This window comes from Lynx rufus, unplaced genomic scaffold, assembly GCF_022079265.1.
Source record: "Lynx rufus isolate CCGP_SWC_20201006 ecotype Redwood Valley unplaced genomic scaffold, mLynRuf1.p SCAF_13, whole genome shotgun sequence".
NCBI classification, from domain to species: Eukaryota; Metazoa; Chordata; class Mammalia; order Carnivora; family Felidae; genus Lynx; species Lynx rufus.
Window position 1 is genome coordinate 10,278,370 of NW_025814827.1, and position 26,261 is coordinate 10,304,630.

General features: G+C 44.9%; 1 protein-coding gene across 3 annotated transcripts in view; it reads right to left on the reverse strand.

The window, feature by feature from the left end:
* The window catches only part of DIS3L (DIS3 like exosome 3'-5' exoribonuclease), a 33,792-nt gene that overhangs the window by 5,609 nt on the left and 1,922 nt on the right, over nt 1-26,261 (reverse strand). The window contains exons 3-11 of one of the 3 annotated variants that reach the window (XM_047074916.1): nt 15,549-15,677; nt 13,644-13,779; nt 10,405-10,581; nt 8,827-8,905; nt 7,507-7,686; nt 5,069-5,238; nt 3,567-3,728; nt 1,628-1,875; nt 976-1,068 (exon numbers count right to left, since the gene is read on the reverse strand). In XM_047074916.1, coding sequence (XP_046930872.1) covers nt 976-1,068; nt 1,628-1,875; nt 3,567-3,728; nt 5,069-5,238; nt 7,507-7,686; nt 8,827-8,905; nt 10,405-10,581; nt 13,644-13,779; nt 15,549-15,677 — 1,374 coding nt within the window. Of the gene's footprint in view, nt 1-975; nt 1,069-1,627; nt 1,876-3,566; nt 3,729-5,068; nt 5,239-7,506; nt 7,687-8,826; nt 8,906-10,404; nt 10,582-13,643; nt 13,780-15,548; nt 15,678-26,261 lie in introns of those variants that run through there. The other 2 variants (XM_047074917.1, XM_047074918.1) reach the window with 2 other exon arrangements.

Genomic DNA, 26,261 nt, shown 5'->3' on the forward strand with positions numbered 1-26,261 from the left:
TTAAAAATGTGAAATGACTTATGTTTCATGTAATTCAGTACAGTTTGTAATAGCAAGACTGGAAACAATCCAAATGTCCATAGATAAGCAATTGTTATTAATATGGAATGATCTCCAAGATACATTTTTAAGAGAAAAAAAACCAAGGTGCTGAACAGTGTATATATATCACACACACACACAATGTCACCCTTTGTGCATAGAAGAGAGACCACACGTCCACATTTGCATGTATGTGCATTATATCTAGAAAACCACAGAAGAAATTGGTAGCTGGGGGAAAATGGTAGAAGGGAGCCTTTCGTTAAATATCTTTTGGAACCTACGGATTTTGGTTTTATTACATATTCAAAGACATTATATTAACTATAAACATTAACTATAACAGATAAACAACTCCCTACAGTTCATGATCGTCATGCAAAATAGCCTCAACCAGGGAATATGTATGCACAAAGTCGTATGCGTTTCTTTTTTTTTTTAACATTTATTTTTTGAGAGACAGAGCATGAGCGGGGAGGGGACAGAGAGGGAGTCACAGATTCCGAAGCAGTCTCCAGGCTCTGAGCTGTCAGCACAGAGCCCGACACGGGGCTCAAACTCACAAACTGCGAGATCATGACCTGAGCCGAAGTTGGACTCTTAACCGACTGAGCCACCCAGGTGCCCCAGTCGTATGCGTTTCTTCCCAGACTTTAGCTGAGTTTAAAAAGCCAACAACAGAGGTAGAAGCCGCCTCACAGCTAGATAAACGGAAAAGATGAGAGGAAGGGAAGGGAAGGCTAGAGAATAAATCTGCCTAAAACTAAGCGGGTGCGGGAGGGTACAGGGGGACAACAGGGGTGGGGAGCAGGGGGTAGAGCACATTAGAAAGAAGAGAAAGGCCAGAAGCAAGAGGACTGGGCATCACAGAAGAGCCAGGACAAACTCTGGAGATTACAAAAACAAACCACAACAAACTATGAACAAACTCACCTATCAACGCCTCCCAGAAGAGAGCACAAATCGGCGCTGAGCGTGGAGGGCAGCATGTCATAGCGCCGGTCTGCTAAATAATAAGTGGTGGCCCTGTGAACGACACACGTGTGGGTGCGTGACCTTCAGCAGCAAGAGGCAGAAGTGCTGACTGCAGGGGCCATGGGGAGGGAAATGGCCAAATCCTCAGTGCAAATCCCCCAAGGCTTGCTTTTTCATAAAGTGCAGCCGACTGGGTAATAAAGCTATTCCCATGCCCCCACTTTTCTAAGGGGTACTGCCTCGGGCTGAATGTTCTTCCACTGATAGGAAAAGGAAAAAGTGGCATGAATCTTACTTATCTAAGAAGAATTGGAGTGTAATGATTCAGTATTCATATAAAAGGGTATTCCTACCTGAAACATTTAGCTCATTGCAATTTAGGAGGAAAGTGTGTGAAAGGTTCTGTTGAAAAAAAGGAAAGGTAAATGGATCAAGGTACTATTTCTCTAAAGGGAAAGGGGAGTGGACCTCAATTTTTCTCCCCCTACGAGGGATCTGCAGAATTGCACAGAATTGTGAAATGTTCGTTTTGAAAGTCTGGGAGTGGAGACGTACGAATATGTTACAGCCACACACACATAATCATAGTGTTCATTTCAAACAGCATTACCTTGTTCTGGCTTCGATGTCAATATACGAATTTGGTGCCACAAAGTGTGTCACATCTGCAATGTGGACCCCAAGTTCCAAGTGGCCATTATCTAAGGTTCTGACGGAGAGTGTGTCATCCACATCTTCACAGCCTTTCGGGTCAATGCTGAATACAAGATGGGTTTTCCTCAAGTCTTGACGTTCTCGTTCCTCTTCAGGACTCACCTTCCAGGGATTTCCTGGTGTGTTTACTGGCATCTCACACATCTGTCCAACAAGAGTCAGATATTCGGCAGTTCACACACCCCGAGTTTCCTAGGAGATTCTGGGCTCTTGAAGAGTCTCACTGCCACCTCCTAGAAGTCCCATTCATTCCCTATTACCTTTTGCAATTAACCTGCATTCGCTTCTTTGGATCAAGAATTATTTATCAGGTGCCTGATGTGTGTCAGGAACTGTGCGAGGCTCTGGAAAGGGCAGGAGCCAAGAAGAAAGACACAGTCTCCTGCCCCTGCGGACCCTTACAGTCTGTCAGGAAATGTGCCTGTTTCCGGCAGCTTCTTTAGTTATGGAGGTCAGATCGAGGATAAACAGAGGCTTATCAAGAGCACAACCTCTACCCATTTTCAGATGATTCATTTGTTTAAATGCAGTTGAGCTTTTAATTCAATTCAAGCCCTGAAAAAAAAAGAATCAACGTGTCCCAAATACTAAAAGCCTATTCCTTAAAGATAATTTAAGCAGGACCAATCTAGGGCATTGTCTCTCCATTATTACTTGTTTAGGCCATCAATTTGCAGTTAAGTAGGCTAAATGAGAAGAGAAAATTCTAGTCCCATGAAGTCTAACCCATGCTTTATTTTATTCTAACATTTTCACTAAGAGCTGTCAAAGCAAGTCAACAAATAATTTCAAGAAACTAATGTTAAACATAAAAATTTAATAATGTAAAATATTCCAAGATATTTTACTATTATAGCTACTGTTCTGTCAAAAACTGTAATGAAAATAAGAACACCCATCCACTCTTGATGGCAATGCAAACTGGTCCAATTTTTCTCAAGAACGATCTACTGATACATAAGAAAAGCCACTTAAATTTTTAATGCCCTTTGACTTGATAATCTTACTTTAAGGATTACGTCTCAAGAAAAATGATGAAAAAGAAAAAAAAAAGAGCAATGTTGGTAAAATTGTTTGAAGTAGAGTTTTTTTTTTTATACTACTGAAAAATTAAACAGCCCAAGGCCCAGCAATTGAGGAAGACTTAAACAAACCAGAGTACATCAATACACAATCAAGTGCCATAACCTTTACTAAGAAGTAGCTATGGCAATACACAGAAATAATTTTAAGTGAAAGACACAGAACAGAAAATAGCATGGACGCACTATGAATATAGTTATGCAAAAATAATAAACAAGATTTATGAGGATTTTATGAGATCATAAAGTGATGGAAATAGCTAATGTTTAATGTTTATTGAATTTGTGTTTTCTGCCAAGGTTACAGAAACTGTTTCAGGAGCATGCTTTTTTGACCCACGGGTCAGAAATGTATAGAACACAAGAAGCCGCCTCCCGCAGCTCTGTGCAGGTCTCTGGTTGAATGATTAGGACAGGCAGTGGAGCCCAGTAGGATCTGTAACTGGGGACCCTCGTGACTGCTGGGGATAGATACGTACTGACAATATGATACTGACATACCATTTTTAAGCACAGTTGGAAAATGTAAAACTTTGAGAGCTGTGAGGCCCTAGGAAATGAACTATGCGCTTGAAACTGACTTCAGTCTGGTCCAAACACAGAATACAGAAGAGTGAGATTATTATCTGTGGCTTTCGTGAGTGGTTACCCAGTACTGCGATTTTTCTTCTTAATGACCAAACAACGAACGAATGCAAAAAGAAACTGTATGGAATGTCTTTCACCAGACCAAAGGACTCGGGGAAACCTGACCTGAGCTTCGGAGAAAGGGACCACCGAAATACTGTTTTCCACCAAGATGGTTGCAATTTCCCCTTCCAGATCCCCGATTCTTCCTAACACACGCACAAAATGTCCATTTGGATACACGGATGTTGACTCCCAGGAGTCGATGCGCACAACTACCCTGAAGTCCTGCACGAAAAAGAGAAAAAAAATCCACTAGCCCAGCACCGGGAATTAAGTGGGTCAATGAGAAGCACCAAACAAACAAGAGATAAACAGCACCCAGCTCCAAAAAGAGTGGCCGAATTAACAGTGGGTTTTGTGTTTTGTTTTCCTTCTTGCTGTTTTACTAAATTGCCAGATGGTTATGTAAATGCCTGGCCCGATGCTTTGGAGGAAGGCAATACCTCTCTCCATCAAATAAGTAGGCTGGAAATTTTATTCTGTTAAAGAAAGCCAATTGGGGGGTGCCTGGGTGGCTCAGACACGAGTCTGACTCTTGGTTTTGACTTAGGTCATGATCTCACAGTTCGTCGGATCGAGCCCCATGTTGGGCTCTGCACTGGCAGTGAGGAGCCTGCTTGGGATTCTCTCTCTCTGCCCCTCCCCTGCTCTCATGCAGGCTCTCTCAAAATATAATAAATAAACTTTAAAAAAAAAAAAAAGAAAGCCAATTGTAACACAGTCTAGTCAACATTCACAACACAGAGGAAAACCTCACTGTGCATAGTGCAAATTCAATTTCAAAACAAAATCTCAATTGTGGGAGCATGGGAGATACATCCTACTTTCTTTGAAGTTACTCTCTAATGTTTAAAGACATCTGTTAGTGGGGAAGGAGGTATCAGCGTGAACTGAACCCCACAAGCTCTCAAATTTCAGCAAACCCACGGGTCTGGAAAGCAGTGGTTACGCTTGGCCTCAGAGAGCCCGCGGAAGGCTTTAAGAGATGCAAAAGGTACACGACGACCCAGTTACTGGCTGGGGACGTCCTGCTTCGGTGTCTCATTTACAAACTGCACATATCAAATTGCAGATATCAAATTGGACGATGCCTATACGCTTCGCCACAGTACAGGCTAATTTCTAACTTTCTCGTGTATGTCTTCTCCCCAGTGCTATATTCCTTTATGGATAATCGATTCGGTGAAGTATCACTATATCATCCCTCCAGGGCAGAGTGATCGTATTTCTATATCACTTGCTGGAAGAAAGCTTGTTAGTGTTGGCAAAGCATATCTATTGAAAGTTTCTGTGTTGGACAGCTGGATAATGTATGCACTCTGTAGCTGTCCTACACAGCTCTTTCTAGGGCAGTTTCTCTCTGGCCTTCATTTATTAACCAAGGACTATTTAACAGATGGTTCTATATATTTAGAATTTAAAAAAAAACACCAGGATCTCGAAATGCTAGACGCCACCAATAATTTATCCCTTCTTATGCAAAGGAATTAACAGGGTTTCCTGGGATAGCTCAAAAGCTGGCAAACACAAAAGCTGGGGAACAGGAGAAGTACAATGTCAGCTACCTGGAGGGTTTCTGCTTGCTGAGTGCTAATTCGGATCTTGGGGATTCTGTAATCCCAAGGCGTAACTAGGATTTTCTGAGCATTTTTGCCCTGAGATTGGACCTCTTCTTTGGATGGAAATGTCACCACGTAATCCCGCCAGTTCTTCTGAAGGATGCCCACCACTCTGCCTTTGGGAAAACAAAACAAAAGAAGGCCTTAACTGGTGAGACGTCACCTATCTAGGCGCTGACTAGCTCGGCAGTGAGGAAGAAAACAGAAAACACAATGACCCGTTCGTATCAAGCACACACCCACACAAGTCGAGAAATGCTTAAACGTTCGCCTTAAGATGCCTGCTAATTTTTTTGAAAGATCACTTTTTTTTATAACATTGTCAGGATGCCCTCCCTACTGTGGGGTCCAATGTGACATCTAGAATCCATCAGTCCCACTTTCTCCTTTGCCCTTCCCTTATCAACCTCAGGTTTAGGTATGTTGGGAAAAGCCAGTAATCTTCACTTTTTTCAACTCAAGCCCTCTCCTGTGCGTTTTCCCTTTCTTGCATTTTCCCACCAGCCAACATCATTTGAGCCAACCTTATATACAGAAAAGTATTCTAATCATAAGCCTGATATATAGCACTTTCAATCATCATGGACTACGGTCAAGAAAAAACAAATTTTAATAGTCAAAAGTGCTATCTTTCCACAAATATTTATTGAGCCCCTACCAGGTATGAGGCCCTGTTCTAGGTGCAGGGAATGTAGCAGCATCAGAACAGACAAAGTCCTTGATTTTCTGCAGTGGACACTCTAGTCTGGGTGTCTGTGGGGGTGGGAAACAGACAAGAAGAAGTAAATACAGGGAAGGGAATGATGTTTGCTCAGAAAGATATCAAGTAGGGTAAGGTGACCAACAGCAATACAGGGTCAGCAGTGGCCGCTATTTTAAATAAAGTGACATCTGAGCAGAGACTTGAAGTGAGGGAGGTTGGCCTGAGGAGGTTTGGGGAAAGCTCATTTCCAGTGGTACGAAGCTGGTCGATGTGGCTGGAACAGAGTGATGACGAGGACAGTGACACAAGGCAGCCCAAGCTGGCAGGACCCTGTAGGCCACGGTATGGCCTTTGGATTTCATTTTGAGAGAAACAGGAAATGGCCACTGGAGAGCTTTGAGCAGAGACACACAGGCCCCAAAGACTTTTAAAAGGATCTTTGTGGGGGTGCCTGGGTGGCTCAGTTGTTTAAGCATCCGACTTCCGCTCATGATCTCATGGTTCATGGGTTCAAGCCCCGCGTCGGGCTGTGTGCTGACAGCTCAGAGCCTGGAGCCTGCTTTGGATTCTGTGTCTCCCTCTCTCTCTGTCCCTTCCCCTCTCGCACTTTCTCTCTCACTCGCTCTCTCAAAAATAAACATTAAAAAAAAAAAATAATAATAATAATAAATATTTAAGTAAAAGGATCCCCGTGGCTGGCTCCCGTATGGAGAAAAGGCCATTTGAGCACCAGGGTGGGGGCAGGGAGACCAGTGAGGAGGCGGCTGGGAAAATCGTGTCAAGCGGTTCTGGCGGCCCAGTTAGGGGAGAAGAGGTGGAGTCTGGGAGTAGAGCTGCCAGGACTTGCTGACGTGTGAAAGAAAAACTCGAGGGTAATCCCAGGACCTCTGGGTTGACCAAGTGTAGAATGAAACTGCCGTTTGCGGAGACGGGAACACTCGGGGAGGAGCAGGTTTGGGGGCAGAAATCAGGAGTCTGTTACTAGGCGAGTTACATGTGAGATGCCCATCGGACACCAGGGGAAGATGCCAAACAGACAACACTGGAGGCTGAGAAGGGGGTCTGGTCTCTAGGCTGGAAAAATAAAGCCAGAGGAGTGAAGGAGATCCCCAGGGAGAGGGGGCGGATGGAGATTCAGCGAGGAGCCCAGAGGTAGTAAGACAGAAAAGCTCCAGCAAAAGGACCAAGGAGGAGTGGCCAGCAGGAGAGGAGAAGAACCTAGAAGCCAAGGATGAGGCAGTGATCTGTTGGCCAAATGCTGCTGACGGTTACGGGTGCCGAGGGCTGTTGGCAATGAGGTCACTGGTGTCCTTGACCAGAGGTCAAGGTTTTTTGGGGGGTGGGGGCCCCTGAATGTAGCAGCTTCGGGAGAGAACGGGTGAAGAGGAAGCAGAGAGAACGCAGGACTAAGGGTTTCACTGAGTCTTGCCATAAACTGAAGCAGAGAAAAGGGCGGTAGCTGGAGGGGATCCGGACTTGAGAGGACTTTTGGTTTTGTTCTGTTCTAAGAGATAGTACAGCATATTTGGATGCCGAAGAGAATAAAATAAATCTGCAGAGAGGGGAAACTGGTACTGGGGGGGAAAGAAACTATCTTGTACCATAGTAACTGCACTATCTCTGGAACGATAAATGTTCCTCAGAAAGAATGGATAACTGGGAGACCAGCCGGTGGGCTCACCTGTGGGCATGGGCTCGCTCGGGGGGTCTCCCGAGGCCTTGTCATCACTGTCATTCTCACACAGGGCCGTGGTTCTTCCTTTCCATTCATTTTTAGGGAGCAGTTCTACGACTACCACGTCTCCATGAATTGAGCGGTTTCGAGCCTTCATGCCGTGGATTAGGATGTCACTGGCCAAACCTGTGATTGGGCGGGGACACAGAAACCCCATGAAGCCACAGGGAGGCCACACCCGTGACACCTTCCAAACAAGGAAGCGTTCCTGCAAATCCAAGCTTTCTCCTCTCAAAGGTGCAGTCAAACCTTGCTCCACAAGTTAGGAATGAAGAAACACTGCCACTGTGCCATTTTATGTCACATGCTTTTCTAAGGTCGGACCATCTTTTCAGGTGGGTGACGGTGCCCTGCATGAGACTACATAAGCCTGGTCTGGAACTCTGTCACAGAGCCACAGGGGCCACGCAGCCAGGGAGGGGTCAGGCGGCCGAGGAACCACGGCTACTGTCAAAGCCGTGTCGAGCATAAGCCAGAGAAAGGCACCTCTTCTCTTTCTCCTTCAACCCAGCCCCGCTCCCTTGACTACCGGGGTGCTTTCTACCCTGTCCCTGAAGACCTGGAACTATACTCTGTTACGATACAACTTATTTACATGCCTTCTTCATTTTCATCACTTTTAAAAAATTACTCCAGGGGCACCTGGGTGGCTCAGTCGGTTGAGCATCTGACTCTTAACTTCAGCTCAGGCCACGATGTCACAGTTCGTGAGTTCAAGCCCCGCGTCGGGCTCTATGCTGACCGTGCAGAGCCTGCTTGAGATTCCCTCTCCCTCTCTGCCCCTCCCCTGCTCATTCTGTTTCTCTCAAGATAAATAAATAATTTTAAAAACAAAATAAAACGATTCCAATAAGGCGGCACAGGACAGTGTCTTAACATCCCAGTCAAACTGCCTCAGCAGCAGATTCAGCCCCATCCCTTCCCGGGTGTGTGATCTTGGGCAAGTTACTTTGCTTCTCTGTATTACAGTTTCCTCACTTGCAGCTTTGTGCATCCTCGCCAATAACAGGTGTCTCCGTTAAGTGCTTAGAACAGTACCTGATGTAGACTGAGCACTCAATAAAACTCAGCTATTCTCATTTTTTAAAACCGACTACAATAAAATCAGAAACTATAGATAAAACACGAGAGGACAGGTAAAACACACCCAGAGCAGGAATATCTAACATGGCAGGTAGGGTACGACAGTTTCAACCTTACTTTCTTCGTTGTGCAATATCAGAACAGAGACAGAGTGCGGAAGTTTATGTAAGGCGTGTACTGAACCTGAATCTTTGCAGCTGGCTCCTTGAAGTCGAACGAAAGCTTCTATCTGGGCCCTGTGTTTGTTGACATTCAGGATTCCCTAAAATCACAATAAAAATCAACTGAAAAATTTCTTTTCTGCTTGCTTTACCCCCTAAGGTACAGTTTTCAAAAAGTATATGAAAATATCCCCAAAATATGGGGCGGTTCAGTCGGTTAGTTAAGTGTCCGACTCTTGGCTTCGGCTCAGGTCATGGTCTCACGTTTTGTGAGTTCAAGCCCGCACACTGGGCTCCATGCTGACAGTGCGGAGCCTGCTTGGGATTCTCTCTCTCTCCCTCTCTCTCTCTCTGCCTCCCCCACTCGCTCGGTCTCTCTCAAAATGAATAAACAAATTTAAAGAAAATCCCCAAAATATTCTTTTAAGGTCTGTGATCCCTTCCTTTAGGAAAAAATATTCATCACCAAGGTTTCTTTTCTCCAGGGAACATACCATCATTCTGAACTATTCTTGGCCGTACCAAGTGTTCGAAGTGCCATGATCTATTTTACCTAAGTGATGAGTGGGTCTTTGAAAAATCTTCTTCCTCAAAACATCCTCCCTGGAATGCCATAAACTTTACTATCAAGTTGGAAGCATTAGCCACTCTAGTTATACTCACTTAAAATACTAGGGGCGCCTGGGTGGCCACTTGGTTAAGCGTCCAACTCTTGATTTTGGCTCAGGTCCTGATCTCAGGGTCCTGAGACTGAGCCCCATGTAGGGCTCTGGGCTGGGTGTGGAGCCTGCTTAGGATTCTCTCTCTTTCTCTCTCTCTCTCTCTCTCTCTCTCTCTCTCTCCTTTCTCTCTCTCCACAGCCCCCCCCACCCCTTCCCTGCTCAAGCACACACACTCTCTCAAAAGGAAAAAAACAAAACAAAAGAAACCCACAACTTTAGGGCGGGACTTCAGCATGACATTCTCAAACTTCGGCCTGCATAAAAACTGAGCTGCTTGTTAAAAATGTAAAATTCATGACGGAACAATTTTGTATCTGGATAGTGGTGGCAGATACACAAATTGACCAATGTGATAACACCACACACACACACACACACACACACACACACACACACACACACACGTAAAACTGTTGAAATCTGAATAATAATTTTATCTGATTCCTTCTCAAGACAGCTTAACAGCTTCTGGGGTCTGGGTCCTGGGGGACCACAAAAGGGCCCTTGAAAGACACAGGAATATTGCAAAGGGGCGAAGAAGCCAAATTTCACCAATTTCACCATTTTGCCCAATTTCCAGACCTTGATTGCAAAATATGTGCTCTTTTCCAGAGACTGGAGGCACTTATAAGGCTACTTGTGTGATGCTCAAACGTAACCCAATTAAGAAGATTACAGAGTAGCACCAAACCAGATGGCAAGGTGTCCCCAGGAAGAACGACTCCGAAACCATCTTCAACAATGACAGCCCTGGCTTACTCATGCCCATTTTATTTACGGCCTTTGAAATTAAAGGCCTGTGGCAGGCCAGTAAAGGCGAGAAGAAAACAGACTGGCCCGTCCCGACGCCGACGTCGACGTCGCATGACCACCCTCACCTGGATGTAGCGTCCCGATTTAATGCCGGCTTCCAACACTTCCAGGGGAAGATGTTCTGCGTACTCCTTCCCGTGGCTCTCCTGACTCTCATTCTCTCTTTCCCGTCGAGACTGAAGGATGGAGTCACAAAGTTCGCGGGCGGCCTTTAAATCAGGCCAGAAATTGTCCAGGTAATTCTGCGTTCAATAAAGGCAAAAGAGAAACGTGGTCAGAAGGTAACGGTTCTCCCTTCTGGTAGTATTACAAGCAGTCCCGGGCGGGAACCGCTGGCGTGTGGTTTTGAAGAGGTGGTGAATGAACATTACCTTCCCGAGCCTCACGTTACGGGCTAGTTTTCTACCATCTCACTAATCCGTGAAGCCTCGCCAAACGAACCCTAGGGAGGCCCTTCCTACCACGGAATGCTTGCTTTGCACTTTTGAATCTCCTCCTCTCTCTGTGCGCGTGTACACACACACACACACACACACACACAAACACACACACACACACATGCGTGGCCTTCTGCCTATCTTTACGCGTATCTCATTGCCACAGACAATGGCCTGCAGTAAATGCAGAGAAAAAACTCTTACGTGTGCATTCTTGTCTTGTTTTTTGTTCTTTTCCCCATTCTGAAACATTTGAAACTTATAAGAAACTTAAACAAGCAGGTAAAAATGGCAAGGCGTAAAGCGCATACGGAAACGTCCCCTTTTCCCCCAACCCACTGGCTACGCCAAGTGAGCAGAGGGGGCAAAGCCGAGACGTTTCTATTCTTCTGGGGCTTCCCCGTCGTGAGCTCCCAGACGATGGAGTCTTCCTTGGTGACCATCCAGAGATGTTGTAACGCTTCACAGAGACGTTGCTATTAGTGTGATGACTCGGTACGAGACTTCACTTTGACACAAGTGGTCAGGGTCCCTCCCCACCACGTAGACTGAGTGTTACCGCACCTCTTGGTGTAAGTCTATCAGAGAGGGCACCACCCGCAAGAGGACGGTGTGTTGATGCTGGCTGTGCTACGTCGACAGCACACTCCCTTGAATGGTTGGCTCTCACTAAATAAAACCAAATTTACATGTTTTTAACTCAACCTTAAGTCTAAGGTAGAGTCTAGCACATTCGCTTTTCTCACATAAAAAAGAAAATGCAGGGGCGCCTGGGTGGCTCAGTCGGGTGAGTGTCTGACTTTGCCTCAGGTCATACCTCACGGTTCGTGAGTTCAAGCCCCACACTGGGCTCTGTGCTGACGGCTCAGAGCCTGGAGCCTGCTTCAGAGTCTGTCTGTCTCCCTCTCTCTCTTTCTCTCTCTCTGCCCCTCCCCCACTCGTGCTCTGTCTCTGTCTCTCTCAAAAATAAACATTTAAAAATCAAAAAAAAAAAAAAAAGAAAATACATTATATTTATTGTCAAGGCTAATATTTCTCCCATGGACCTCAGGGTCCTGTTTGAATCACCTCCTTTCTTTCCCCAGTCCTTCGAGAAGTTCTGTCTGTGCTAACGTCAGTACCCCAATTCTATGGTCACTTATCGCTTCTCACCACCCAGTTCCTGCCACTATGAACCGCCTCCTCATGAGGATTTACTGTCTTCGCTCTTCCCAGCTAACTTCACGTCCCCACAGAAACTTCTGGCCTTCTCCTCTGAACTCCGCAGTATCTCTTTTTTTTCCTGCTATCTATCATTCGCCTCTATGAAGCCCTCGGTCACACAGTTTGCTTAGGAGACACTATACACAATAAACGGTACCACAGTACCGGACTGTGAAGAAAAGTAATTTGAACAAAAAGTAGAAAAATGTAATTTTAGGCAACTGTCCTCTGCGAGAACAAGACATGATGTATTGCAACAGAAAAAACAAGTGACACCGCCATTAATATCCAGCGCCCCCGGAACTCTCTGGCACGCCGGCACACTTTTTTATAGCAGGGCCAAGAAAATTCTATTGGCAAATCTTTAGCAACACGTGCACCTGGGAACTCTTATAGAATCTACAATTCAAAATCCAACTTGACTTTCCGTAAACTGACAGGGGCAACGGAGGGCCTCATTTGAGGTTCTGAATCAAAACCCGATATTAACCACTGGCACTTGATTGGCCAGCTGGGCAGACAGAAGAGCCCAGTAATCTGTTGAGAGATCAACAGCCATCCCACTTTCCCCAAGGGGTACCCCAGAAATAGGAGAACTGGGTTGCCAACACAGCCCCCCAAAACGGCCACCAATAACACTGCTCCCACCTGTGATCTGTACACTCAGCCGATGGGACAGCCTTCACATAAATGATAGTGCAGCTCGCCCCTTCCTGTATCCCTGCTAACCCCCATGTACATTCACAACTGGGGAAGAGTGAGGAACAGTGCCAAAACAAGTCTGGCCCTTAAAACTGCGCGGTGTGCGTAGGGGGCGCCTGGGTGGCTCAGTCGGTTAAGTGTCTGACTCTCGGTTTTGGCTCAGGTCACGATCTCGCGGTTCATGGGTTCGAGCCCTGTAACGGGCTCTGTGCTGACAGCATGGAGCCTGCTCGGGATTCTCTCTTGCTGTCTCTCTCTGGCCCTCCCCGACGTGTATTCTCTCTCTCAAAATAAATAAGTAAACTTAAAAACCAAAAAAGATTAAAACTGTGTCGTGTGTGCACGCAGAAAAACAATGTGGGGGGCAGCCGAGCACGGTGGTTAAGAGCTTTGGAGTCAGAGTGCCGGGGGTTCCTCCACTTTCTACCTGTGTGACCTTGGGTGAGTTACTTAGTCTTTCTGGGCTTTAGTTTCCTCACCCGCAAAACATGGACAATGGCACCTACCTCATGGGGGTAAGAATTCAATGAAACAATCCACTTAGAATACTGCCTGACATAGATAAATGTTGGCTATTACTATTAGGTGGGACCATATAAAACTGCCATTTTGGAGGTCAAAAATAATAGTATTGGCAATTTTATAACATCCAACCTATTCTTGCCATCATCATCACCACTACTGTTATTGCTGCAACTGTGCAATGGGTTTACTGTCAACAGGGGCTTCCTGGGCTGAACTCTCAGATGCTACGGGTCTTACAGTCACAGGGGGGTTGCCCAAATTTGCCAAAGCCAAGATTCCATGGCTGGGGAGAGACACAGACATGAACTCGTTGGCTGGAGTCTTCCTTCACTCTGTTTTCCCTCTTCTGCCTTGCCACATGGATCGAGAGCATTGTGGGCGCCACTGAAGAAATGAACACACACAGACACACTTACGGACACACCAGATGCAGGTACCTTGAAAGAAATCACAAACACTCCTTCGGTTTCGCTTCCATACTGCTGAATAGCCTCTTCGTCTTCTGTCACCATAACGATTGGCATCCTATCCTGGCAGTGGTGATAATACCAAACGGCTGCATTGTATATGCTCCTAGAAAAGCAAGGGCACATGAGCCCTCCCAAGGCAGACAAACACAAGCTACGGTCCAAAGCTTCACACCGGCCTTTTGATCTGCTATCCTTCGGTTTACGAGGACGACCACCCATTCATTCAACAAGTTATTTCCCGAACACTGGTCATAAATATGCCCTGGGTTGGGCAGTCTGGGGGATACAACACGAATCAGAGAGCACCCGACAAGCCTCTTCTTCCCTAAGACACCCAACCACCACGGCAACCTCTTTCATTTCTTGATATGGCCTAGAAACCACAAGGCTCTGCCGTCTTTTAATACCTTTTGGTTGGAAAGCCATTACCATAGCACCACACGGATGACAAGCGAGGCTACGTGAGGTTTCAAAGCTGGAGAGACAAGTCTGGCTAAGAGAAAAACTAGGCTGCGTCCAGCTCAAGGTCACAATCCAATAAGGTCTGCAATGGAGTCAACACAAAATGTCTGGAAATCTTCCTGAAAAGAATCGGAATTGGAAAACACAGCCTGGGGCTGGAGACGTGTGTTCGGGGCTGGACTGTGTTTCCAATGAAGTGTGTAAACTTGGGACAGCTGGTTTCGTAGGCATCTGTTTCCCTTTCTGGAAATCACAATGCTGCCTAAGGTTCCTTTAGTTTTAGATTAAAAAAAAAAAAAATTCAGCGGACATATACTGAGTCTCTCCTATGTGCAAGCCTGTGTGGTTAGTAAGTAAGATCCTTCTAACTGCTCACATGTGACCTGGTCTAGAGAAAGATTGGCTTTCCTTTCTGGTACTGAGCCCTGTGGGAACTTAGGACTATAATTAAGGACTCAGTATGTATCAGTGTTTATTTTACTTTAGAGAATTTAAATATTTAGTGGCTACACAGATAAAGAATTACAAGGAAAAAGATGATTGAAATGTTTTGTATGGATAAGACAAACAAGGTCCTCGGCCCTCTGCAGAAGAGCAGAGCAGGGGCTGTGGGTGCCCAGCGCCTGTGCAAAAGGCCCACCGCTGACTCAGCTGCAGGTGGGCGGCAGTTCCGCCCCCCCCCCACCAGGCCCACTGGGTGGAGTTAACACCCCTGCAGAATGACCCTCAGCTAAAGGCGGAAGTCTCCTTTACACGACACCCTGGCCTCCGCTCTTCCAGATGACTTCTGAGGCAAATACTACGCGGCTTCTCAGAGGCTCCCAGTAGGACTGAGCCTCAGTTTCCCACAGTAGCAACGCATCCTTAACTGCTCTTCCTCCTTCCCTTCTGTCTCACTCCCTGCACTTCCTCACTGCTGTTTCAGGGAACTGCCTCCCACATCAACAACCCACACCCAACCCCTTGCTTCAGGCTCTGCTTTTAGGTGGATCTAAATGGCTGAAACAGCCTGACCAGAGTTAACCTACCAGTTCCAGTTTAAGAAGACCGGTTGGAATAGGAGAGCAACTTCTACCAGGAAAATTGGATAATCTTAGCTTAAAAGTAGATCCCTCCCCCTCCCACACCCCCACATTCAAGTTATGACTTCTGGATCCCTGGAAGGTTCCTACCAGCTGCTGAGATCTGGGGCAAACACACTCTGAGTATCTACAGCTCCCTAATGACAATTTCTAAAATATGTATGTATTCAAACGACATATCTACAACAGTGGCACGTTAAGCATTTCAGTATTAATCACAGTTCCAGAATAACTACTGGTTTATTCTAGCACGCTATTTAGGTCAACTCCCAGATAAAGAAATTAAAGACAGTCCTGACCATTCACAGCCATTGGGGGGGTGCCATACCTGGTCTGCCACTTTTCCATGGATTCTCCTCTCTCCCGAGGGAGGTAGCAGAACTGTTGGAATTCGTTAGCAAAGAGAACGCAATCATGACGGGCATCCCTCAGGAGGTTTCGCAATTTGTTATACTGTCTGGGACACAGAAGAGAAAGAGAAATCTGACACAGCAGGTACTCATCGACTGCCAGCTCTTGCTAAGGATCAAAGAAGATGAGGCATTTCAGGACAAAAGATTGATTATTTCGAACCCAAGAGACATTTATTTCTATTGGCCTCGGCGTGGGTAGTACTATGGGGCTGTTGTTTCTCAATTTTGCCTGCCGGAATGTGCTCAATCACATTAATTAGCCTGTGGATCAATCACTCTGCCCTTTCCCCTTCTAGACGTGTGGCCATTTATTCAGTGATTACATGACCCTGCCCCGCACGGCCCCCTCTTCAGAGGCTCGCGGAGGATAGCAGGCAAAGCAGAGTTTGGCACTTTACTCTTGTACCTCGCTTTGTTCTAGAAACGGCAGTAGGCACTGGTACATTTTACTTTGTGCTGGCAGCCCCAGAAAAGTTCAGGTGACGGAAAGAAGTCTGGGGATTTATCTGTGAATGTTATTTACGCAGCCACCTCATTTACATGAATGACGGCTAGCTGCCATCTGTCAGACAACTAACAAAGTTTTCAGGTTTCTTCCAAACGGAGAGCCTTCCGATAGTGCTAGCCAAAGCCTCTCATCAAATCTGCACCTCATACGGGTCAGGATCTAAGATGGTGTTTTTCTCTTTTCTTTTTCAGAAGGTGCTTTTCAATAGTCGAGGTGATATGAAATACAGAAAATGTTCACAGTTATCTTAAAGGAAGCCAATTGTTTACTTAAAAATGGATTGATATTAAACTAGATGTTAAATTAACATATAAATCACCCAAGGGAGATGACTGGCATTTAACATGTGTTCTTTGTTAAATGTTTATTTATTTTCGGGAGGGACAGAGTGCAAGTGGGGGAGGTGCAGAGAGAGAGGGAGACACAGAATCCATAGCAGGCTCCAGGTTCTGAGCTGTCAGCATGGGGCCCAACATGGGGCTCATATTCACGAGGTATGAGATCATAACCTGAAGACGAAGTCGGACGCTTAACCGACTGAGCCACCCAGGCGCCCCAAGATGTGTTTTAACATAATAAAATTTATGCTTTCCCATTCCTACCCGCAGCCCGCTGCCATGTTTTTAAAAAAAAATGAGTCTTTGGGCGCCTGGGTGGCTCAGTCAGTTAAGCATCCAACTTCGGCTCAGGTCATGATTTCGTGGTTCGTGGGTTCGAGCCCGATGTCAGGCTCTGTGCTGACAGCTCAGAGCCTGGAGCCTGCTTCGGATTCTGTGTCTCCCTCCCTCTCTCTCTGCCCCTCCCCCCCACTCACACTCTGTCTCTCTCCCTCTCTCAAAAATAAATAATAAACATTAAATTTTTTTTAAATGAGTCTTTATATTTAAGCAAAAGCAGAACTCTCCAACTTCTCTTCTTTAAGTAAATGCTAATCACCAATATCTGTATCGTCTTAACACTTAATTAGAAAACAAGACACAGTGATTTTATTTTCTTAGTAATTCTAATTTTGAGCTATTTTAAAAAGAATCATGAAGTAATAGCACTTACACAATTTCATAATCAACAAAAGGATTCGGTGTCGTTGCTGTGAATGGCAGCTGTCCTTGACAGGATCCCCCTTGTGCAAAGAAAAGCTGCCCCCCACCCCATCTCAGAAATGCCTGGAACGTAACTAACTGGTAGTCTTCCCACCTTCACAAAGATATATTTGAAGTCATTTTTAAAACCTCTTAGGATATGCACAGAGGAGTCTACACCACCCTGTTCCCAGTGCCCATCCCTGCACAGTAGTAAGGTGAAAACTTTTACTTTCTGCTGGACCCATTTCTGTAACGCACAAATTCTTCTAAAGGAGCGCTTATTTCTTACGCAATTAAGGATTTTAGAGGAGACTTCACAAACAACTGTAATTTATTATTTCAGAGACGACACTGAAAAAATATCGCCCATTTTTCCTGATCTTATCGTCCACAGTATTGGCGCCCTTTATCTATACCCCTAATAAAGCACCTGGACTTAGTGCACTTTTTTGTTTACCGATTACCTTCTATATTGAAGGTCCTTCATTTAGCAAATATTGGCTGCATTCCTTCTCTTTTGCTCCACTGAGCGCCCTCAGGGGACACCATCTAAGCATCTCCTTTCTGTCCTTTGCTTACGGTGGCCACGGGCTTGCGGTGGCCATGGCAAAATTACCATTCCTCGAGAAAATTAAACCAAGAACTACCCTATGACCCAGCAACTGCACTCCTGGGTATATGCCCCAAAGGACTGAAGACAGGGTGTCAAGGACACATTCCTGTATCAATGTTCATGGCAGTATCATTCACAATAGCCAAAAGGAACCAAGGAAGCAACCCAAGTGTCCAACGACAGACAGATGCATAAACAAAATGCGGCATGTACACGCACGGGAATATTTTCCAGTCTTAAGAAAGGAAGTTCTGACGCAGGCTACAACATGGATTAACCGTGAAGATGTGATGCTAAGCGAAATAAGCCGGTTGCTAAAGGACGGACACTGTGTTAAGATTCCACTTATATGAGGTAAGGTACTTAGTCTCGTTTATAGATTCATGACGTAGAATGGTTGTTGCCAGGGGGCTAGGGGGAGAAGGAGGTAGGGAGTTAGTATTTAATGGGTGTAGAGTTTCAGTTTAGGGAGATGGAAAAAAGTTCTGGAGAGGACGGTGGTGATAGCTGCACGAAATGTGAATGTATTCAAGGCCACTGACCTATACACTGAAAAGCGGTGGGCGAGTGGGTGGCTCAGTTGGCTAAGCATCTGACTCTTGACTGTGGCTCAGGTCATGATCTCAAAGTTTGTGGGTTCAAGTCCCACATTGGGCTTCACGCTGACAATGCGGAGATGCTTGGGAATTTCTCTCTCTCTCTCAAAATAAATAAACTTTAAAAAAGTGTTTAAAATGGGAAATCTTATGCCAAATACATCTACCACAATTTAAAAAAAAACAGCTAGGCTAACCGGCAAAACAAAATAAAAACAAAAATCAGAACCACCCATTTCAGTGGGAGAAGTGCCATGACGGGGAGAGGTGCAGAGTGTGACAAGAACATGGGAGGGACGGGGGAGATGACATCTGAGATGAGAAAGGTGAGTGAGAGTTAGCCAGACAAAGGGCCAAGGGAGGAGAGAGGAGACAGAAAGTTCAGGATAGCAGACAGTGGTTCACATCCCAAGAAATGTTTTCCAAATGCATAAATGAACTCTCATCTCTTTGTGACAACAGTGGTCCAAATACAAGACAACAGTGTGTCAGAACAAACCCTGACATTTTCAGAACTCGGTTACAGTTTTGCTAGGCTCTGCACACATCCCCTGATTTGCTATCACACTTTATACACACACATATATATATATATTTTAAATGTTTATTTATTTTGAGAAAGAGAGTACGTGTGCAGGGGAGGGGCAGGGAGAGGGAGAGAGGGAGAGAGGGAGGGGGGGAGAGAGAGAGACAGAGAGACAGAGACAGAGAGAGAGAGAGAGAGAGAGAGAGAGAGAGAGAATCCCAAGCAGACTCTGTGCTGACAGCACCCCCGACATGGGTCTTGGGTCTTGAACTCACAAACCGTGAGATCGTGACCCGGGCGGAGATCAAGAGTTGGACGCTTAACTGACTGAGCCACCCAGGCGCCCCTGACACGTGCACTTAGGCCCGGGGATTCTCCAACCCTGTCCTCCTCAAAAACTGGTGTTCCACAAGCCAGACCCAGGTCGTTTACCAACAAATTAGAGGAATGACAATCCTTCCCCATGTTTAGCAAAATATGTAACTTTGCAAAAAAGAATTTTCTCAATTTAAAGTTTCACTCCCATATATTTTCCTTAGACTTGTAGGGCACGCGTCCATTTGTCAGCCACCTATCAGCAGGGTAAGACAAATGAACAAATGGCCCAAGAATATTAATGGGGAAAGCAGGAAATAGTGAATCACTCTGAGTGTGACAGTCAAGTTTTCTTACAGGCATGTGGGCTTATGGTTGTAATTTAATAGTGCATACACACAATATAGTCATATTTTTTTGCTAGTCAGGGCTGGTGGTGCATACGATGGGATTAGATATATGAGGATCCTGCACGGAGCCAGCAGATCTCAGCGCCTTGAACAAGTTTAGCCTGAAGGACAGGAGAACAGCAGTTTCAGAGAGTCAAGTACAGTAAAATGATCTGAAGTTTTAAAAATTCCAGTCTCACAGAAGAACCCTAGTTTCCCTAGACTGGCTTAAACACTCCCCCAAATCTCTATTATTTAAACATTTCAAACAATTTCTTAGGGATATGGCTACACTTGCCTTCTTAAGATGGATTTTTGTACAGATGCAACGTCCCCTCCCCCAGACTATATTCTCCGGGGGTTAGGAGTGGGCGTCCCACAACCAGTCCAGGGATGTACAATGTTGTGTTTCTTCAACCAGTTTTTGCAGAATCCTGCTAGGGTCTCAGAGGCTTACTTTCAGAGGTCCTTGAGTTTTTTAAGTTTTATTTATTTAAGTACACTCTACACCCAACGTGGGGCTCAGACTCACAACCCCAAGACTGAGAGAGAGAGAGAGAGAGATCAGTGCTCTTCTGATTGAGTCAGCCAGGCACCCCAGAGTTTTACAAGTAAGCTCTATGCCCAGTGTGGGGCTTGAACTCACAACCCCGAGATCAAGAGTCACATGTTCCATGGACTGAGCCAGTCAGATGCCCCTAGGTGGTAGTATTAAAACATTTTCAACGGAGTATATTTTGGACCATCTGATGTCCTCTAAACCGCACTGCCATTTGGAAGCCTCAAAGACAACCTCAAAGGAATGACCCCCAGTCACACCCCTTTGGACCTCCCCCAGCACTCCCTCTTTCTATCTAGTTATGTAAACCAGAAACTCGGTGTCGGCCTTAACACCATCTTCTCTCTGACCTCACATATCCAACTCCACTAATAAGTTTTGTAGGTTTTCTTCAGCTTTCCTGAGATACAATTCATATACCATAAAATTAACCCTTTTCTTTTTTCTTTTTTTTAATGTTTATTTATTTTTGAGAGAGACAGAGACAGAATGCGAGTGGGTTAGGGGCAGAGAGAGAGGGAGACACAGAATCCGAAGCAGGCTCCAGGCTCCGAGCTGCCAGCACAGAGCCCGATGTGGGGCTCGAACTCATGAGCTGTGAGATCATGACCTGAGCCGAAGTCAGACGCTCAACCGACTGAGCCACCCAGGCGTCCCTAAAATTAACCCTTTTAAAACATACAATTCAATTTAGTACAGTCACCGAGTTAGGCAACCATCACCACGAGGTCCAGACATTTTATCGCCCCAAAAAGAAACTGAGAGCCATTAAGCAATCATTCCCCATTCCCCTGCCCCTGGCAACCACTAGTCTATTTTCTGTCTTTTGGATTTACCGATTCCAGGCATTTCACATAAATGGAATCATAGAAAAATGAACTTTCATGTGGCTGGCTTCTTTTACTTAGTACAATATTTTCAAGGTTCATCTATGCTTGTAGCCTGTGTTGGTCCTTCATTCCTTTTATGGCTGAACAGTATTCCCTCGTATGGATAAACCATGCTTTGTGTAACCATTATCAGTTGATGGACATTTGGGCTGTTTCCACTTTTGGGGCTGTTATGAACACAGTTGCTATGAACATTTGTGCACAAATTTTGTGTGGAGAGAGTTTCGGTTCTCTTGGTTACATACTTAGAGACTTCTACAGACTTTTACCTACTAAGATGCTGTTGGATATTTCTATTTCTTTCCATCTCTAAGCTACCAGCACCTCTCATGTGAACTAAAGTAATAGCTTCTCCACTGGCCCAGTCATCGTTTCTTTCCCTTTTTTTAAGTTTAAAAAAAAAATGATCTTTGAGAGAGAGAGAGAGAGAGAGAGCGCCCATGAGCAGGTCGGGGGCAGAGAGAGAGAGAGGGTGAGAGGGAGGGAATCCCTGCTGTCAGAGCAGGCCCCCCACGTGGGGCCCAAACCCGTGAAGCTAGTGACCTGAGCCAAAATCAAGAGTCGGATGCTAAGACACCCAGGCGCCCCCAGTCACTTTTTCAAAGTAGGAATCTGATCATATATATCTTCCCACCCTGCTTACAACCCTTCAGCAACATCCCGGAGACTCATCCAAGCCGGGGCCTTTTTCAGTTCCTTGAGGGGGCCAAACCCCCCCTCCCCACACCCTGCACAGCAGCCCCCTCACCTGGAAAGCTTTTCTCTTTTCTCTCTCTGGTTCACTCCTACCCATCCCCTAGAGCCCAGGGTAGGCATCTCCCTCAGGAGCCTTTCCTCTCCTCCCTAACTTAGGCTCTCCTGGGACCACGCACCTGTCTCTCAGGGCATCTGTCACAGCTGTAGTCCCCCATCTGCATGATTATCTGAGTAGCACCTGTCTCCCCCTCAAGGCTGTGTCTGCTTTTGTTCATCACTGCATCCTCAGCGCTAGCACAAGTTTCTGGCACACACGATCTCTGAGTATTTGTTGAATAAACGGATGGATGAATGCTGTGGACAAGACAGCCTCACAGAGTCATCAAATGATCCCTTACTGGGACGCCTGGGTGGTTCAGTCCGTTAAACAACCAACTCTTGATTTTGGCTCGGGTCATGATCTCATGGTTCGTGGGTTCGAGCCCCCCTGGCGGGCTCCGGGCTCATGGTGCCTAGCCAGGTTGGGATTCTCTCTCCCCCTCCCTCTCTCTCTGCCCCTCCTGCGTACACACACACACACACACACACACACACACACACACACACACACACACACATACTCTCACTCTCTCTCTCTCTCTCTCTCAAATAAATAAGCTTAAAAAAAAGAGAAATCCATCACTGAATAAGCATTTGAGGATTGCTGGATGGCAGAACATGTGATTATCCTCAACAATCAAAAACTCAACACTTTCTGATAATGCTTTATGTATTATGCTTCTGAGAATGGCCATTTTCTGCATTGATATTACTGAAATCAAAATACAAGATCATATTAAATACAGAACCAGGTAAGACGCTATGTCTTTTTATGGTTAAACTCAACTCTGGTGATTTCATCTCAGTAAAACAATGTCATCTGTTGCATTAAAGTTCATTTGCAATCTTTTTATTTTGTAAATTTGTGTATTTAATATGAAGGTCTGGTTTGGGTTTAGGGCTGTAGCAAGTACTTAAGCGTGAGGACTTTACATCTAGATTTATGTTTAAACACGTTTAAGTAATAATACAATCGAATAAATTAACACTGGGTGTCCATGAGAAAAAAGCCTATAAAAAGCCTTTTAGAAACAAAGTCAATAACATTACTCATGTTGAGTAATACTTATATTGAATGGTGAATTAGATCATTTGACCTCTTAGATCTTTTCCAATTATAATATTCTATAATTTCAGTATTTGAAAATTTTTAAAGTTTATTTTTTTTTAATGTTTAATTATTTATGTTGAGAGTGTGTGAGCAGGGGAGGAGCCGAGAGAGAGAGAGAATTACAAGCAGGTTCCACTCTGTAAGCACAGAGCCCGATGTGAGGCTTGATCTCACAAACTGTGAGATCATGACCTGAGCTGAAACCAAGAGTTGAACGTTTAACTGACTGAACCACCCAGGCGCCCCTAAGTTTATTTTTTTGAGAGAGAGAGAGAGAGAGAGAGAGAGAGAGAGAGACAGGCAGGGAGAGAATGCATGAGGGTACACAAGAGGTAGGGGCAGAGAGAGAAGGAGAGAGAGAGAATCCCTAGCAGGTTCAGGGCTGACAGCAGAGCCCGATGTGGGGCTTGAACTCACAGAACTGTGAGATCACCACCTGAGAGGAAACCAACTGAGCCACCCAGGCACCCCTGTAATTCCAGTCTTATGTCATATACTGAGAAAGTGTTGAGACTCTGAAGCTATAAAGAAGGAATTCAGGAAGGGGCCCACAGGAGAGAAAGCAAGGCATCCTTACACCAGACACTAGACCAACCAGGTATTTTTAATTGACAAAGCTTTTCTAAGCAATAATGTTGCTAAAAGCATATCAAATAGAATGAATTATTTACTAGCATCTCAAAAACCTCCAAGGAAGAACTGAAAAACAGAACAAAACATTTTCCAACATTAAATGAAGCAAAACACCAGAGAGCCTCTGCTAGGCCACTTGCGATTAAATATAAAAAGTCCAAGGACAGGGCACCTGGGTGGCTCAGTCGTTTAAGCGTCCGACTTCGGCTCAGGTCATGAAATCGTGGTCTGTGAGTTCAAGCCCCACGTCGGGCTCTGTGCTGACAGCTCGGAGCCTGGACCCTGCTTTGGATTCTGTGTCTCCCTCTCTCTCTGCTCCTCCTCCCCCACTCAAGCTCTATCTCTCTATCTCAAAAATGAATAAACATTAAAAAAAACTTTTTTTAATATAAAAAATAAAAAGTCCAATTACTTCTACCTCACGCTTTTGAAGTCTAAATTAATAAAGCATATTCCCTGGCTCTTCCATATTCAATGGTTGGGATCAATTATAAAGTTAGCTTTCAATATATGACACTCTCTAGGGCTCAGGTAATTTTGGTCATTTAGCGGTTTCAACCTGAATACAAAGTGCCGGTTGCTTACCAGGGACACAAAGCACCAAGACCCAAACCTGCTGATTCCTTGTCCTGCCTCCTCTTTCTCTTCATCAGTTACGTCCAGCACCCTTGCTTTAGGACCAAGGTCAAACCTATTTCCTTCGGAGAGCTTTCGGGCTGAACCCTCACACCCTGTATTTACCTCTGCACTTTGTACAGTCTACATTAAATAATACTGCCTGGGTCTAAGGTGTGCCACCATTACCTTCTTGCACCTAACCCAACAAGACAACAGGTCTGTTGAGAGAGGGACTAATACAGTTGACCTTTGAACAACCTGGGTTTGAACTGTGGGGGTCCACTTCTATGTGAGGTTTTTGTTTTTTGGTTTTTTTTTTCAGTAAATATGGTACAGCACTGTAAAGGTATTTATTCTGAGAAAGAGAGCAAGCAGGAGCAGGGGAGGGGCAGGGACAGGGGGAGAGAGAGAATCCCAAGCAGTCTCCATGCTGTCAGTGCAGAGCCAGATGCAGGGCTTGAACTCACGAACCATGAGATCATGACCTGAGCCGACATCAAGAGTTGGAGGCTTAACTGCCTGAGCCACCCAGGCACCCCGTCCTTACAGTTTTCTTAATGTTTTCTTTTCTCTAGCTTACTTTATTGCAAGAATACCGTATACAGGGGCGCCTGGGTGGCTCAGTCGGTTAAGCGTCCGACTTCGGCTCAGGTCATGATCTCACGGTCCGTGGGTTCGAGCCCCGCGTCGGGCTCTGTGCTGACAGCTCGGAGCCTGGAGCCCGTTTCAGATTCTGTGTCTCCCTCTCTCTCTGCCCCTCCCCTGTTCATGCTCTGTCTCTCTCTGTCTCAAAAATAAACGTTAAAAAAAATTAAAAAAAAAAAAAGAATACCGTATACAATATAGAATATAACATACCAAACATATGTTAATCGGCTATTTATGTTACCAGGAAGGATTCTGGTCCACAGTAGGCTATTAGTTAAGTTTTGAGGGAATCAGAAATTATATATATATGGATTTTTGCCTGTGTAGGGGTCCATGCCTCTAATCCCCATGTTGTTCAAGAGTCAACTGTACTTCTTTTTGTACTCTATAAGGCCTGGAACTATGAGCTCAAAATGTGCTTACCAAATGGGAAAACCAAGATGTTATCGTATAGGCCTATTTCACCACTCCTCATCCTTTGTTTTCGCATTTAGTATATTTAGAGACATGGTGGAAAAACAATAGTTTTTCATCAATTTAACGACTTTTGAAATGTCCAGGAGAAAAGACATTTAAATTCCAATTCTTTGCGTTTGCGTGTCCCAGGAATTGGTTTTTAAAACAACCCTTAATATTAAAAATATTTTTGAAAACAGAAGCTGAAAAGCCTCAGCAGAGTGCGCGCAATCTGAGTGATAGCCACAAATTGATTTTAGTAGCAGAAATTGAAATACGACACCTGGAGCAGCGTTCAAACCTGGATGTGTATAAACGTCTCTAGCTGTGTGTCTGAACAAAATCAAGTTCAGACTCATTTAAAAATATTCAACCTGAAAAATCTGCAATCTAGTTAATGCGCTTTTTTTTGAACAGAGCATATAATGACAACTCATCATTTTCATATACAAATAAACACACTTTATCTCTTACCATCAACGTCTGAAGAAGCCACAACACTTAAAAAAGGATAAACACACAGTTTCTGCTTTCTAAATAACGAGGGGTGTTAAGAGGTTGGACGCATAATTCTAATACGGTGGTTCTAAGCAGTCTTCACGTTGAAATCATAAATCCTTTCCCCATGTTAAATGAAGCAAAACCATTTTTCAGATAATTGTTTAAAAGGTGAACAAACAATTCTTCTTCATTTAGGTACAAGGCAAGCCTTTTGGACTGATTTCAATCAGAGATCCTTTGTGTAGCAAATACAATTAGTATGGTTGGTAGTTTCACTAGTAATGTAAATATAAACCAAGTTACTTCTGGTTTCATTAAGTAAATCACTACAAGTGCAATTTGTATCACAATAAACAGTTTAAAATTTAAAAATACAGCAGTACTCTTT